At 40.0% G+C, this 16,573-nt stretch overlaps 1 protein-coding gene across 4 annotated transcripts in view; it reads left to right on the forward strand.

Moving 5' to 3' along the window:
* The first annotated feature begins 7,758 nt into the window (after positions 1-7,758).
* The window catches only part of SAMD3 (sterile alpha motif domain containing 3), a 37,421-nt gene continuing 28,606 nt past the window's right edge, over positions 7,759-16,573 (forward strand). For 3 of the 4 annotated variants that reach the window (XM_019286240.3, XM_039570085.1, XM_039570086.1), the window contains exons 1-3: positions 7,759-7,859; positions 8,591-8,780; positions 13,981-14,091. In XM_019286240.3, coding sequence (XP_019141785.2) covers positions 7,781-7,859; positions 8,591-8,780; positions 13,981-14,091 — 380 coding nt within the window. In that variant the 5' untranslated portion in view covers positions 7,759-7,780. Of the gene's footprint in view, positions 7,860-8,590; positions 8,781-10,473; positions 10,511-13,980; positions 14,092-16,573 lie in introns of those variants that run through there. The other variant, XM_039570087.1, reaches the window with a different exon arrangement.

Consider the following 16,573-nt stretch of genomic DNA (forward strand, 5'->3'; position numbering starts at 1 on the left):
CCAAGAATACCAAAGTATGTTTTCTCTTGTTCAGCCAGTGTATAACTAAATACAAATAACGTACAAGGTATATGGCTGTTGGGGGTGTGCATTTGCTCAAAATTATTGGCATTTTAACAGTGAAATGATAGCACTCTGCTTTAGACACATGCAGAAGGATTTCTCACCTCTTTTGGTGTTGTATAGCTTCAGTCTGCCTGCAATGTAAGCAAGACCTACAGTCAGAAAGGATTTATTTATAGAATGTGTAGGTTTGGGAGCCACAGAATGAGTGAAACAAAGCTAAATGGGCAAATTCTTGCATTTTCCCACATATATTATAACTGCTTAGACTGAATCACAAAGATGATTTCTTTTAGCTATTTTGGAAAAGAAGTTTAACTTCATTAATGCACTATAGAAGCATAGCACAACCATGATGTGGCTGGATTGATGCACATTATCTACCCATCTTCAACCTGTAGAAAGGATCTCTGCCCTTGAGATCCTGACTCCAGCCCCTCTTCTGGAGAAGGCATTTTAGCTGAGATCAGTCCCTTTTCTGACATATCACTACTGACATGTCCTCCCCTCCAAACAGCAATCCTACCCCATTTTGTAATGCTTGGCAGTCTGAAGGTTTAAGGCATAGCCCCAAATCCCTCCTCTGCCTAATATGAAGCAGGGATTTGAGAGCAGTTTCGTGTGTTCTGGTTGCTGACCAAGAGGCTCTGAAGCTACCCACAGTAAAACTTGGGTGTTCCTCTTCACACAGATTACAGCAATCGACTAGAATGTAGGCCCACTAATTAATACACTGTCTAAGCATACAATCTCAGTAGATCCTTAGACCAGAAAACTTACACACTTGTCACTAGAACAAATGCTTATACGTGTGTAGGTCCTTTGGGGTGGAGTTCTCTTCATGGCATCATAAATTTGCATAGCAGGAGAAGAGGCAAAAAGCAGGAGGAAGCAGTCCTCTGAATTGTTTTGTGAATCCTTTTACTTATGTAATGATTATATACTATCCCAGCAAAATAGGAATTTTACAGGTGTTCAAACCTTCCCATTTCCTGTCTCCATTGTGTAGGTTGAGATTATTGGTTATCTTTCCATTTGTGATTTCAACTAACATTCTGTATGAGATGTGGTTACATGACTTCTTCACCTGGATATGATGAGGAGACAGCAGCACATAGGCAATGGGCAGAAATGACTGGTTTGATGTGGTAATATTTTAAGAAATGGGTTGTACATGCCCTAAATATCAATGAACTAATAAATGCATTTACCATGTAGAGACATTTATTTTGAATTAATACTGCATTTCTTAGTTCCTTGAGAACACCTTGAACATAAAGAGTCTGAACCAATGGATGCCAAATTAGTTAAACTGTTGTTTCTAGTGTATAAAATAGACCTATGAGACAGGCTGTTTAGGTTTTAACATCTAGCTCAATTACACCCACCTCACCTGGCTTCATACGCCAACATAATTCCTTAACACAAAAATCTGTGACTGACTGGAGCTGTCATTATTTAATGAATAGTACAAACCAAAAAATGTGCATTGTGAAATGTATTAAAAATTATTCATCATCATATTCATATTTGTGTGATGAATAAACTGGAGGAGTACTGCCAGTGGTTAGTAACATATGATTCAGCAGTTCTCAATCTGCTAAAACAGCAATCCAGAAGCACTGGGTGACAGCAGGCACTGCTTAGTGGTGGTGCTCCTCTCCACAACTCAGTGATTCCTAAAATAATTCAGTATCTCTTACCAGGAGGTGAATGACTCGTCCTGCTGAGAGGTGTCTTGCCCAGTTCACTGCAGGAGGAGGGAAGAGTGAGTGTAGAAGAGATGACTGTGCCCTCAGTCAGCCCACAGCTGTTTGTCTCCAGCACAAGTCAAACAAAACCCAAAGGTGTCTTCACTTGAGCAGGCCAGACCCCGTTCCTGTGCTTCAAACATGTTCTCTTGCTTTACTCCTTCAAAACGCTGATGAGGTGCCAGCAGACTACTAACAATTCATAAGGTGCAGCAAGCTCCAGTTTTCCCAGGTTCACAGTGACCATTTGAGAAGTAGCCTCTGGGCCAAAGCTGATTGTAAACAGGTGCCCGTGTCTACCAACGAGGGCACTTTGTTAGTTTCAGTGTTTGCTTGCATATCTTCCAAGTAACTCTCACTCCTCTACCTGGCTGATTCATCCTACTGATCAAATGGCAGGAGAATTCAAAAACTTTGTTGAGGTTGAATGGCAGGAGAATTCAAGAACTTTGTTGAGGTTCTTGTTTCTTTGCTGCTTGATAAACATTTCTGGATACAGTTTGTAGGTTTTTTTGAGGTTGGGCTGTCTCAGACATTTGGCCATGCCTGTTGATGGTATATTTCTCAGAGACTGGCCAAGACCCTTCTCCGCAAGAGGTGTAATCCTGACTTTGGGCATGACTGAGTCGCTGGTTGACAAAATCTACCACTGACAAAACATGGCTGAAAAATCTAACTTTGAATGCAAGTTGTAACACATAATAAGAGCAATTAAAGCATCTGAAAAAAATTAGAGTGGTATTTTATAGCACCTTTTGTGTACTGTAGGTGTAAGAGCTGTGTAGCTCACTTACGAGAAAAATATGTAAATTCTGTGTATCCACGTGGTTCCACATGGGAGCCCCAACTTAGGTCATAGTTCAATGATACAGACTCAGTTAAGGATATGCATCTCTTTCTAGATGTTACCCAGACCAAAAAGGTTTCTGTATCCATCCCTTGGGAACAACAGAAAGCAGCTTTGTCAAACATTAGCACCTTTGAGGATCTGCCAACTGAACCACTCATAAAATGTCACCAAGTATTTTCCATCAGAATAGACTTGGTAAGTTGTTATTTTCAGTTAGCATTAAGAATTTTTGTAAGGTCACTACAACTGACTGCTGGTTCAGCTCTCTGAACTGGTTTGTGGTTCTAAATCAAGAGCAGAGCAAGCAAATAATAGAACCATGTATCCATCCTTTCCAGCAATTGGTGGATCAGCCTCAGTTTTTTGCGTATTCCACATCTTACTAGTCTTATTTACCAGAAAGGCCTGAAGAGTAACATTTCAAGAAACAGCCAGTATAAATCAAGCTAAATTATTTGAGGGAAAGGAGATAGTTACATCTCTCTCTTTTTTTTTTGGAGGTGGAATAGTTACTACTCACACTTTGAGTTTCTGGGCTAACTTTACAAACCAATGCTCCATTAAGATAGAAATCTTCACTGTTGTGATGCATTGAAACAAGGATCAATGCACAACGTGATAAATCTACAGATATGAATCCACCATCTATTTTCACACAATTGGCCAGGGATTTGGTTAAACGCACTGATCCATCCAAATCCCACCATATGGAAAACTTGATGTTTCAGTTTAGCCTGTACTGCTGATTGCATGGCCACACAAATGGCTGCAGAGAAGAGGGCTGGATTATGGATGCCAGTTTAGGCTAGTGGGGAATTGCAGTGCAGGGCTACAGTGTCCAAGGTCTCTGTATTGCCTGGTGACAAGAGCTGGAGTCCTCTACCAGCAAACAGTGACATGATCAACAAGGTGCTCATGGTCCTGGTGAGAAATATGTACTTTGGGGAGAAAAGTCAGCGTGATATCACTTATAAGATGAAATTATTTTTTTCTTTAGTCTTCTGTCTGTGTCATACTGACACAGTGTCTGTGTCATACTGAACATCTTCAGTCTGATTGCTTTCTTTTTGGTACATGAAATTTCCTTTTTGTGATTCATTAATTTTTAACCTTGAGTTGATTCTTTTCCTGTTCTCACTACCCAGTAACATTGCATCTTTATTTGATACAATTTTCTTAAAGGGTAGTATAAAAAGCTTTGATTTTCCATGGCCTTCATTTTCAGAAGGTTTTCTAAAAAAAAAAAAGAAGGCATTTACAGCTAAGTGTATTATTTCATCACTTGTGCACTGTTGCCAGTGATAGCAAGAATGGAGTATCATTTGAATTACTATTAAAACACAGTCAAATTAACTTTCTTTTCCTCCTTTCAAATTGCCAAATAACTTGAACACCTCTAATAGAGAGAAATTGGTACTTGTATTGAATCTTGCTGTTGAAGTAGGACACCTCATTTTTCCAGTAATACTGCAGATAGTACAGATGAAAATATTTTTAAAGTTCATACAGTAAAAACTTGAATATTAGAAATGGCATATTTAATCAGAAGCACATGTATTAAGGAAAGAGTTGATTTTTTATAATATTCTTCGGAGTTAATTCTTGCAGCAGAGGGATTTGTCTGCTTGATAAGCTCAATAGATGGGCATGTTCAGAACCCTTGAAACTTCCCTTAACTCTGATCAAAGTTTAGAAGGTTTGTCTGGCTTGTTTCCCTCTATCTACAGGTGACTAATGGATGTGCATGTTTTCTTCCTAGATCTTCTTATACAGCCTTTCTCGTAGGTGATACGGGTTTTCTCTTGCATCTGCTGTACGCTTGCATGTGTTCTTGTCTTGCAGCTGCATGTGTCTTACTCTACAGTAGCATAGAAATGAGAACTGATATGTTGACTTTAAGATTTGCTCCTTAACTGAGACTGGAATTTTTTTTCCCTTTCTTTCAGGCATCTCTGCACAATGGTTCATGTTAGCATAAATGCCTGGTAAGTGACAGCAATGTGTTGTTGGCATTTTCTTTGAGGGATGGGGAAGGTGACAGAAGTGTTGTCTCTGAATGTTTCCCTGTACGTTGTTGAAAAGGTTTGTGGACGACTGCTGCTCTTTTCATGATAACTCAGCATTGGATCTGAGATTACATATTCTGTCGTCAATAAATTTGCTTGAATGTATTTTTAATTGTTTTGAAAATAGGGTGGTAGTAAGTGGAAAGAAAATAATAAAGTATCTGTAATGCATTTGAAGATGAAGCCAAATCAAGAGAGCATAAAATTGCACATGGGATACTTTGCTTTTATCTCTGGTATGCCCAACTCCTACTCATCACACTTTCAACTTTGAGACCTGGCCTGTACAAAATGTGCCCCGCAGCTGTGACATATAGATGTGCACACATCACATGCCTTACACATTCCTTTAGTACTAAAATGTACTAAAATTAACCATAATTCTGACCTCAGTGAAATCCTCATAGAGGACTGTCAAAAGTTGTGCTATTTGTAGTCTGTGATGCTGTAGGCTCTCTCATAGGTCAGCATGGGAGGTAAATATAATAACTCACTCATCATGTTTAAAGTGTTTTGATATATCAGCTTATTCATTTAGAAGTGTCACTTCAAGATTATGGCAGTGCAATATATTTTCTCATAGAGCAAGCTGTGGGGTAGATTGGTGCAGGTGCAGTATGGATCTGCCAGCACAGGCATGCTGATCAGGAACCCCATCTCTTGCTATTGTGTAACCAACTACATGAGCTGAAATCTGTACCATCGATAGGTCTTTAGCCTGATCTGATTAAAACCAAGGTTTTTATCCTTTCGTCTTGAAGAATTTTATAGTAAATAGAAGTGTTGTCCTGTTGGATCATAGGGAAAGGTTATTTTCATTGATTTCATTACTTAACTTCATTAACCAGGGCTAATTTAGTCCTAATTATAGTTATTCACCCCAAGTGTATGAAGAAATGGCTCCCAGTGATTGACTATATTTACTAACAAACAGAGATCACTCACACTTAGAACTGCTCTGAATTTGACTTGAAGTTATGCTGTAAATTGCTGTCTCTAAAACGTCACTGTTACTGGGTTTTTGTTGTTCTGGCTTACAAGACTTGACTGAGGAATATAAATATTCACAGATTTCACCACACTAAACACAGGCAACCCTTTGCTGGATAGTCTTTTGATGCTACTGTAATAAATAGAATCATTAATGAAGACAAATACCAGCATCTGTGCTCAGTTCCTGTTGTCTCCATAATGCTGCTAGAAGACCGGTGTGCTCTTTTTCTGGTTGCTGTATCTATAGCATATGCAAGTAACTGAAATCACTTTTGAGAAGCATTGCAAAGTATTTCTGTTTCATGACCCTTAATGCATATAATCTGATTTTATTAAAAAAGCAGCCTCTCAATTATCATCACTTCCCTCTATAAAGTGTGCAGCCTGCACTTCCGTGTGCAAGTGGCCATTTTGCTGCAGAATCAGCCACCCAGGGCTAAATGTGCATATTGTTATTCATGGCTAGAGTTTGCTCGACACTTTTTGAAGTGTTGGTATCTGCCTGTCTGCTTTAGAAGAATTGTTTGAGGGTGTTAGTCTTCTTATAGGATGAGAAATGACCTTTCCAACATTTTAATGTATCTCTCTCCTTTTACACTACTCGGTTGATAAGGGAAGTATCTTTCTGCTTTGCACCCGGTTTTATCTTTCAAGTTTTTGGGGACTTTTTTTTCTGCCCTACTCTTTGCAAGGAAGTAAGAAGTGTGACAGAAAGGTGTGATTTTTAATTTACACCAGAGTTCTCAACAAATAATGACTTTTCACACGCTGTTCTTGTTGCTCAGCCTGGGGGAGGAGTTGTATGGCTACTGTTGTCATATCAAATTAAATCCACTCACGTAATTCAGAAAGGCATTCCTCTTAAACTTAACCCTTCTAAGTTGCTGAAGTCGACAGGCATAAGAGTGTAAGCTGAAGTGTGTGTCTTTTGGAGGGTCTCTGCTGTTGAAGGATGAAAATGGAAATGCTTTTATTCAGGGAGTTTTTTTCTTTTTTTCTTTCCTTTACTTTTGAGCACAGATGCTGATGAGGTTTGTGAGGGTGAATCCTTGTGTTAGCCTGGAGTTTGCTGCAGGCTCAGGGTATGGAAGGAAATGTTCGGCAAATGATGCCAGACACTTGTATACTTCTCTGAAAAACTGACTCAAATAATGTCATTTTGCTATGGATTGCAAGCATGGTCAAGAAGCTTTTAGGCAGTAGAGCTAAAACACATTAATAAGAATTTCCCCTCAGAGAGAGATTTCCGCTGCTGAGAAGTTTGCAGTGTGGAACAAGCTGTGTCTTTATAAGTAATCTTCCTCTGGGGAGGTCACTGTTGGTTTTGGGATGTCTTGCACTCCTTTGTCATCCAAGTGAGTCCTTCAGGCAGGAGGCACAGGATATGTGCAGGATTCATCCAGACGCAAACATCCCGGCTGCCCCAGGGACTCTGCCTTCCCAGGGTGCCCACTACATCCTCCCAGGTACCACTGGAGCTGGAGAAAGGAACCAGCAAACAACAGGAGGAGCAGTCTCCTCCCTTTCACCTTTATTGTCCCTAGCCGTTGCTAATTCAGGGTTAAGTATTTGCTGGGTACCTGTCCTTCGAGATGGTGCAGAGAGGGTTAAGGTGCTTGATTGACTATAAGCATGTATGTGACAGACTCTTATCTGATGGTGGGGTGGTTTGTTTTTTTTTTCCTTCTGTAAAATGTCAGCCATTTCCTGATGAGCCTGGTGGTGGTGGTGAATTTCACACCTTTTTTCTTCTCTGTGTGGAAACCTGGGTGTTAATGGTACTGGAGCAGGTCGTGTTTTATAAGGAACGAGGCTGCTTCAGATCAGAGGGAAACCAGGGACGGGAGAGGAGGTGAGGAAAAGGATCCAAGGCAACTGCTAGTTACAACAGGCATTAACTGGATTATTTTGTGCCATTTTTATTCAGAGCATGTAGATATATTATTTGCTAAGTGAATTTTTTTGCTATGAAATGTTGGAGTCCGGCTTAGAGTTCAGCATAAAAATAATACTCTCTTTTCATTTCACAGGGAAATTTAGCATTGCAACAACTGAAGATGGAAAATTGGTCAGTTGAGCAAGTCTGCAACTGGTTGAAACAGAGAAATTTAGGAGAACTAGTTCCTAAGTTCCGTGGTAAGCATTTTTCTTGTTTGGGGGGTGGGGGTGGTGTTTGTTTAGTATTTCTTGCTATGCATTTAATTGGCACTGCCTACCTTGTTTTGGTTTGGGGCATGTGTGTATATGCTAACTTCAGACTTTTATAGAAATTTATTAGGGTGAGAACTGACATAGATCTGACAAATCAACGTAAGTGTACAGATTTATTACAAAGTCTCTGAGAAATCCTGGGGGATGAGATTCAGCCTGTGTATAAATAGAGTCACCTCAAATCAGAGCTGGCAGTTTAAAAGTCTTGACAGGGCCTATTTTATGTTGTATAAATCTTTTGAAATAATGCAAATGTAGTGTGTAAATGTTTTATGTGTGATTATATAAACAGTCTACAGAGGAGCGCACAAGAAACTGTTATGTGAAGAGCCTATTTCTTGTGTACTCTGTTAAAAAGCCTTCATCAGCAAGTAACAGTCTCCCGTGGTTCAAGCAAGGCCTGATTTAAAGCATTAAAATAGTCACCAACTTGCTTCTGTATGTTTTGGACTTGGCTTTTTGTCAGGGGCAGGTATCTGGCCAGTGATTAGGACTCCTGGCACTGCTTGGGAAAGGATGGTGACAGCTGACGATGACTGTTAGCAGTAAAAAGCGTCCTTACCTTTGACCTGTCTTCTATCGTCATGTTTTTAGGCGTATAGAATGTAACTATAAAGATATTATACAGTAATTTTTTTACCCCCTTCAATCTGCAGAAGAAGAAGTAAGTGGAGCAGCTCTTCTGGCTCTTAATGATCGTATGGTGCAGCAGCTGGTGAAGAAGATTGGTCACCAGGCAGTGCTGATGGACCTGATTAAAAAATACCAGCAGCAGAAGAGTGGGCTGGAATCCCTTACATACTGTTGTGAAACAGCTTCTCAAAAATTTCCAGAAGTAATCAGTGGGTGAGTTTGTTCATGGCACAGCAAATACCAATCTGGGTATAGTTGTGTTCTTTTCATGGCATTTTTAAAATGGCATTTACTAGCTCTTCAGCTTTTATGAGTATCTGTAACAAATGTGAAATGTAAAATTAGATTATTACCTTGTGGTTTTAAGCAGGGCATCAACATTCCTGAACTACACCACTAATTAATTTAAACCTTTCTTCATATCCAGATCTAGGATGTAGTTTTCATTTGGATGGAGCACTGTCAAACTTTTATTATGGCTAAAATTTTCTCTGGTTACAATATTAAGCTTTTGAAGAACTTGCTTTTAAATTCTTGCAAGTCTTGGGGTAAAATAATGGTTTAGCCACAGATAATACTTATGTCACAGGTGTGTTGAAAGTCAGTTTATCAAAGGAAACTCTGGATTTGGTCCAGATGTAAGCATTTAATAATCCCACAGTGGGATTATTGAAATTTATTGTGAAACTAGGTAGATTTTTAGAAAACAGATTCCAGGGAGATTGTCCTAAGTGATTGTGTCCCAGGTCTTGGTTGAGCAGGTTTTTTTTTTGTTTTTTTGTGGTTTCTTATAGGTGGGAGAAGGGGGCAGAATTTGTGGGTTTGTGTTTTTGTTGGGGGTATTTGGGTGAGAGGTTGTCATAGGTTAGCAAGCATAGTCCCGGAAGGGACGTCCTTGCTAAGGGGTGCTTACAGTTTCCTCTGGGAACTGATAGAACCTATCAGCTGGCCAGTTAGAATATGGACAATTCTCTAAGCCACTTAAAGTTGTGATCACCTCTGTGATCCACATTTAAGAATAGGCAAACTCCCCCTCCAAGCTCTCTCTCGTTTCCGGCGCTGGCACAGGTGGCTGCGGGGCCCGAGTGGGGGCCAGCGGGCCCAGCCAGGCCCTGCTTGGGCCAGGCCGGGCCGGGCCACGGCCATCCTGAAGCCATGGACCTGTTCCAGCCGTGGAACCCCCCCACTGCCTTGCCGTGGGCAGCCGGAGCGGCTCGGCTCTCCCCCCTCTCCACTGCGATAAGAAAAATTCAACATTCCAGCTGCAAAGCTGCAAGGCCGAGGTGAGATTAACCCTTTTTATTGCTGTGAAGAGCTGAAAACCTGAGGGAAGAGAGAGAGGAGATGCTTAAAGCTGAAATTCTGTTGTGAAGCTATGATATATCAGAGTATCCTGTTGTAATTTCATGAAGATATGGGGGGTGGAGTGTTCAACTCGTGAGCAGAAGCACCTGCGTGGAGATAGGCAGATGCTGACGCAGCTGTAATTTCATGAGAAGTTTGGACAGGGAGAGATGAACCAGATGAGGACTTTTGCTCCAAACGGGAAAGGAGAAAACCTCAGTCCCTAGAGATGAACCAGATGAGGACTTTTGCTCCAAATGGGAAAGGAGAAAACCTCAGTTCCTAGAGATGCTCCCAGAGATAGTCCTAAAGATGAAGATGATGAAGACCCTTTGCTCCCAGGGAAGGAGAAGGGCCTCTGTTTTTTGTTTCTGAACAGCTCAACCTTTAAATTGTACCCCAAAAAACTTCAAGAGTGGACCCTCGAAAGCAGTTGCGGGAAAAGCTGCAAGTCGGGGGAAAGGACTCACACGCAGGCAGAGAGACTCCTCTTCCTAAATGGACTGAACAATATTTGGAAGTGGGCGGCTGTCTCGTTGTGATAATGTTTTCATAGCATGAGCAAGAAGAGACTTCTCTTTCTAAATGGACTGAACAAGGTTATTATGGAAGTGGTAAACAGACTGAACATCTTAAGGGTTGTCTTTGAACATTGTCAGTGGGAGAAGGGAGGAAGGTGGGGGGAGGAGGAGAGTTCTGAAGGTGGTATAATTTTTTTTTTTCTTTTTTTTTCTTCTTTTAGGTCTGTTAATAAACTTCTTTATATTCTTTCAAGTTTGGTGCCTGTTTTGCATTTCTCCTAATTCTTATCTCACAGCAGATAAACAGTAATGAGTATTTTGGACCAAACCACTACAGAGGTTTATTGATTCACCTATCCTTTCCCTCCATTCTGACCTATTTTAAGTCTCGCAGGGTTATTGTTTTCTGAGTGTCTTGGCTGAGGAGAGAAATCCTGACCTCTGAGTGGTCCCTTTTAAACCCAAGAGTCCAGGCCGCAGAGAATGACTTGCCAAGGATGCAAAATACGTTTTTTCAAAGGAAAGGACTCTAGCTCTAAGGCTGCATTAGTCACAGTAGGATTAATCCCAGAGGATTAGAACTGCAGAGAATTTGCCTTCATCCAAATTGAGTCCGGGTTGTGCAGTCTGAGGTGGTCAATAGTGAAAACAAAACCATGATGAACAGTGGTGACTGAGTTATTTCCAAACAACTTACGCTCATGAGCAGAACTAAACTGCTCATGTAGATACATCCTCCTGTCCTCGTGGAAGTATGTGCAAAACTCCTTAGGTAAATGCTCCTGCACCTTTGGAGGAAAGGGATTGCAGGAAGAAGACCATGTCACTGCATGTATGATTTATCACAGGCCTGAATTATGCAATCACACAAAGGGCCTGCCTCTTTTATTTATAGGAAACTCCTTCTTTAGGGGTAGAGTAGGTGTCTGCTGTGAGGAAGAATGCTGTGTATAGGTCCTGCACTTCATCCAAAGTGTGGCGGATACACCATAATTTCAGCAGGGTGGCTCAGAAGAAGATATGTCTTTTTTTTTTAGGGCAGATAGAATGTTGCTTTGGATATTTAGCTTTCACCCTTGGCTTTGTCAGGACTGTTTGGATAGACTCTCAGATGTGACTGTTTCCCATGTGTTTCTCAGGTCTTGCAGGGCAAGCCATGCTGTCCCACAGAGATGCAGTTCCAGTAGCATGAGTGCAACAGCTTTGCTGTGAAGGTTCTGCAGACTCCAAAAAAATTAAATGCTTAAAATATCAAATGTCAGTGAATATAATTTACAATAAAATCTTTCCCTACCTAGTCTCCTTCCTGGAAAATAAGATGCTGGTATCCTTCTATTTACAGGAAAGTTGTGTAAATAAGGTGCTGTTCCTGAAATATTTTATGTGTCATCAAGAATGACAGAATAAAATCCAAGCACGTTTAAGATGCATTCAGACATGTATTTTAGGAGGAGTAAAAAGTCAATATATTCTGTGCAGTTTGGGGTATAAAATTATGGAAAAGCTCTTATAGTGAAAAGAGTATTTTGTTGCAAAACTAGAAGTTGTATCCTCATATGCAGACAGCTGTGACTCTCTTTTCTTAACACTGCAGTGCTTGTCTAAGTGATGTAGTTCAAAATTATTTTTGTCTGTTCAGTACATCTTGAACAAAATCCTGTAAGAATAATTTCTTTTGATCTAGTTCATGACTAAAGTGTACAAACAAAAGTAAAATTCATCGTTCTGATAGTTCACAATGTATGTGAACTCACATTTCCTCCATTGCTCAGTGATGTTAGGCTGAATTGCAGTGAGTAGACTAACCATGCTAAGGTTTGCAGTTAATAGTATCCATATCTGGATGTGTGGTCCCCCTGTAGTGCCAGGAAACAATGGTAAAAACTGAGTTTGCATGTTCCTAGCCCCTATCATGCAGTGCTTGAGCCCAGGCGAAAACTAACCATCTTTTCTGTTTTGCAGAATTATTTCTCGGTCAGAAAAATAGCTGACCAAGAACTAGCTCACCCTGCCAAGACCAGTGACAGGGTGGTGAGGGCATTGCTCAGGACAGGGAAGTAAGCATCATCATCACGGTCTCTTTCAGGGTCAGCTGAAGTCAGTGTGGAGCTTCCAAGAGCTCTCAGCAGTATTTCCCTATTGTGTTTCTGACATAAATGATATCCCCAGTGCTTTTTGGTGTGCTCCTGGCTGCCACCTTTTTATCCTGGTGTCCTTAGATTATCCTCTCACTGTGTGTGAATTGTGCCGAGCTCTGCTTCCCACTAGAAACAGAAACAAAGTCCTTGGTTGGTCATAGAATTTAGAGTGTGATAGGTGAATATTTTCTGTGTGGAAGTAATAGATTTGTGAAAGGATGCCAGATGGGGCTTACATCTCCAGCAGTTTGGATTAGAACACAGAAATAGCATCTTTTGTCCATCCCTGGTTCGGTGGAAGTGTTCTCAGTCGCACAGAAACTGTGCTTATATGTGTATGAGGAGCTCACTCAGAGACATTACCAGGTAAATATTAAGATACCTTCCACTTTCACGACCAATTGTTTCTAAGAGTCACACAGAGAACATACTAGGGTTTTTTTTGTTTTGTTCTTTGACTGCATAGCTGAAAAATAATGATTCATGGGAAGGGAAAACTCTGCCTATAAACTTGGCAAAGTTTAGTGTCACTTCCAAAAGCAACCTTTTGTGTGCTGAGTGAAGCTGAGGGTGGAACAGTTTCTAGAGCATCTTAACAGTTCAGATGTTCTGAAGAGATGAGGTTTAGGGAAAAAAAAGTGGTTTATGATTGCGACGAATTCTTGGCAGCATAACAGTATCCCCTATCTTAGCTCTGCCTTTCCCCCAGTATGGGGTAATACTGCTGATGTTGGCTTCTACCAACACATCTACCAAAAGAAGTAGTAACAGGAATATGAGGAGGGAGAGAAGTGCACAAAAAGGTTAAGTGGAAAGCAGTGATTTGGACTGGCTCATAGCAAAGTGGCTACGTGGAGTGTTTGTTGCTAGTGATGAGCTAGAGTTGGAGCAAATAACCAGGAACAGTGGACTGTATTACCACGTGGCATTCAGAGATCATCTAGAGTGGCTGGAGTAATGCAAAGCTGACTTGAAGCTTTTGACTTGACCTTCAAGAAAAAACAACTTTTCAAGGTTCTGTTTATATAGAAACTGTCTTGAAATGCTGTGTAATTAGTTCTTTCAGCCCACCCCTTGCATGTTGTAATGATTAGTTTTTTCCCAGGGATTCGGAGATACCAGGTTATGAAGGTGGAAGTTACCCTGCAACTCAGAGAAGGCTGATATTCTCGGGGTTTGAAACTGTGTAGTAATTAGAATATCAGCAAGCAATATTATTTACATTTGTCCTTTCACTATGTCAGTTTGGTAATTGAACTGATTGATTAAGAGACATCAGCATCATGTAAAATCATGACTCTTCAATATGTTAGTTTTTCTCCTTTTCTATTTCTGCCACTTGTATTTTAGAACTCTTTTCTATGAGCTGCACGAGACCTGACAGTGAATTTTTTTTCTTTCTTCTTTCAGGGCTACTGACAGACAGATGCTAAATTCTTCTGATCCTGTGGAGCAGAAGAAATATCTGTGTTCAGCTGAAAATGAAAAAGGACTAATTGATCATAGAGTGCTAAAGCAAAAGTGAGTTTATAATATATTCGTTGAATATTCCTTACCTTTTGAAAATAACATAAACACTTCTTCTTGCTTCATTTATACTTAACAAAAGTGATCTTAATTACCGGAGGTCAGGTTCAGGTATATCCAGGTGTATATAGAAAACAACAAGAACAGAAATTTATTAGGATTTGACTGAATGAAATAGCCTGATGATGTTTTTCCATCCTCAGTCCTTGCTCACTGTTTCATGTTACCTCATGCAGAGGGCAAGATACAGGTTTGTCTTTATTTATCTGATTTTTAAAAATCGTCTTTTACAGATGTGTTTTCAGCAGGAATCTGGCAAATTAGTCAGTATAGAGTGGAATATGGCTATTCAAAAAATTGTGTGCCTGAGGCATCTTAAATATAGCATTTGGGAGGGTAGGCATGCTGATTTCATTTGCACACTCATTTTCCTTGGTTATCAAAATAAGCCTCCCTAGAAACTGGAGGCAAGACAAGGTGATAGGTTTTCTTCTTTTTTTTTTTTTTCTCCTACCCATGATTTTCTTCTTTGAGTTGGGCAGTCACTGCTGAAAGAGAGTTCTGTTCCTCTTTCAAAGCAATTATTTTCTTGTTTGCAAAGCTTTGTCTCCTTATCTTTATCCTCCTTTATTTCCACCTGCTACAACTTCTTCTCCTGCCATTCTCCTCTGCAGATATGATTTAATGCTTTTAAAAGTCCTGGTACTTCTGTTTCTAAAAGAACAGCCCAAAAAATCCAAAAATCCTGTCAGCATTGTTATCAAAGAAACAAATCATGTGAACCCTTGGAATAAACCACTAATATGATCCTGCAAAGTTTAGCCTGTGCTTCTAAAGGATGTTTATTTTTAATTAATGATGACTAATTTGCCTTGTGCTGTATAAAAAGTTTTAAATGGGTTGTGTGAATCAGAGTAACCATTACACAATGTACAGTTTAAATTATTGATATTTGGCCAGGATTACACTTATAGCCTCTGTCTCCTCATTTATTTAATCCAAGCTGAAAAAGAAAAACTTAACATTTGTGGGTTGACTTTTTGGTTTGGTTTTGGTTTTTTCTGTTTGTTTTTGTGCTTGTTCGTTTGTTTTAATTTGTGTGTGCTGTTGGGTTTTTGTAGTTTGTTTTTGGCTTTGGTTTTGTTTTTCCAGAAGATCCATGGAGCCGCAGCTTTAGTAATTGTGTGATTTTGCTGAAGTGAATTAATGGGTGAATTTATGGATTATTAATGCTGGTGAATTGGCTCCAAGTTTCTCTGTGTTTCCTGGGTAGGTAGTCCTAAGAACTGTGTTAAATACACTCTTCTATATTACTAAATAATACCAAAATATCAAAGAAGATTGTTTAAACACAAAAATAAAGAGTAAGTGGATGAAGCAATTGCAGAATCTTTTTTTCTTGTATTCAAATTGGGCATACATAAAACCAGATGAGGTTTGCAGGCTACTCCAATGGAATAATGCTTTGCTAGCAATGGCAGAAGTAAACACAGCCAATCTTTTTGTTAGTCTCCCAAGAAGATTAATCTTAAAGCAGTGCCTGTCCGTGAAGACAATAAGGTAGCCACAGAGGACAATTCAATAAATACATTTCCTATATTCCTGCTTTTCTGTATTTGAGTACTAGCAGTTTTATGGCTTGTGACAGCCCGGGGTTTATCTTGTTGCTAAGACAGAGGCTTTTATTATTTGTAAATACCTGATACTGCTGTGGAAAACCAACCTTTTATTGGTTGGTTCATATGTTCTGTCTGCCTTTCCTCAACATATTTGCTTAGCAAAATGACGTCCCTAATGTATCCCTTTTCTACTGTTTCCACTATGATGGTCCAGCTGTTTTCCCTCAAGAGTGATGTCCTGGTAGATGTTTATTTGTACCTTTTTTTTCTATAAAAACATGTTCTGTAGCTCTTGAGGGCTGTGTAACAGATTTACTGTCTGAATGCCTTGGAGTAATTTACTCAGGAGAAAAAATCCTCCAGCCAGCCTCAACAGGTTTGAATTTCCCTATTTGCAGTGAGTATGGAAGATGTGGTCAGTGCTCCACTAAACCTGGGCCTCCTGAGTGTTCATATACCAATAAAGCTATTGCCAACATTGACAGAATATTGGTGCTGGTGCCTGCATAAATTTGAGCTGATAGCAAGGACAATGAATTGGGAGATAAACTTTACATGTACAAATTTGGCATCCATCTTCAAGATGCCCATGACAGCCTGCATGGGTCATTCATTTCCTCAGCAGAGGAAATGTCTTTAACTAGGGCAGTCCCACATCTATTTTGGTCAGGGTACAGCAACTGCCCTGACTGCTGGGTAGCTGCATCTGAAGTGTCTTTTAGTTATGATATGTGATTCTGCTAATGATCTTTAGAGAGCTCCTTCCTTTGCTTCCCCTAGTACCTATACATCAGTATTGTTGGTCTGTTTGATGTGTTTGATGTGTTTTATCAGAAACACACTTATGCTTGTGCTTT

This window comes from Corvus cornix, chromosome 3 (genome assembly GCF_000738735.6).
Source record: "Corvus cornix cornix isolate S_Up_H32 chromosome 3, ASM73873v5, whole genome shotgun sequence".
Classification (NCBI taxonomy): Eukaryota; Metazoa; Chordata; class Aves; order Passeriformes; family Corvidae; genus Corvus; species Corvus cornix.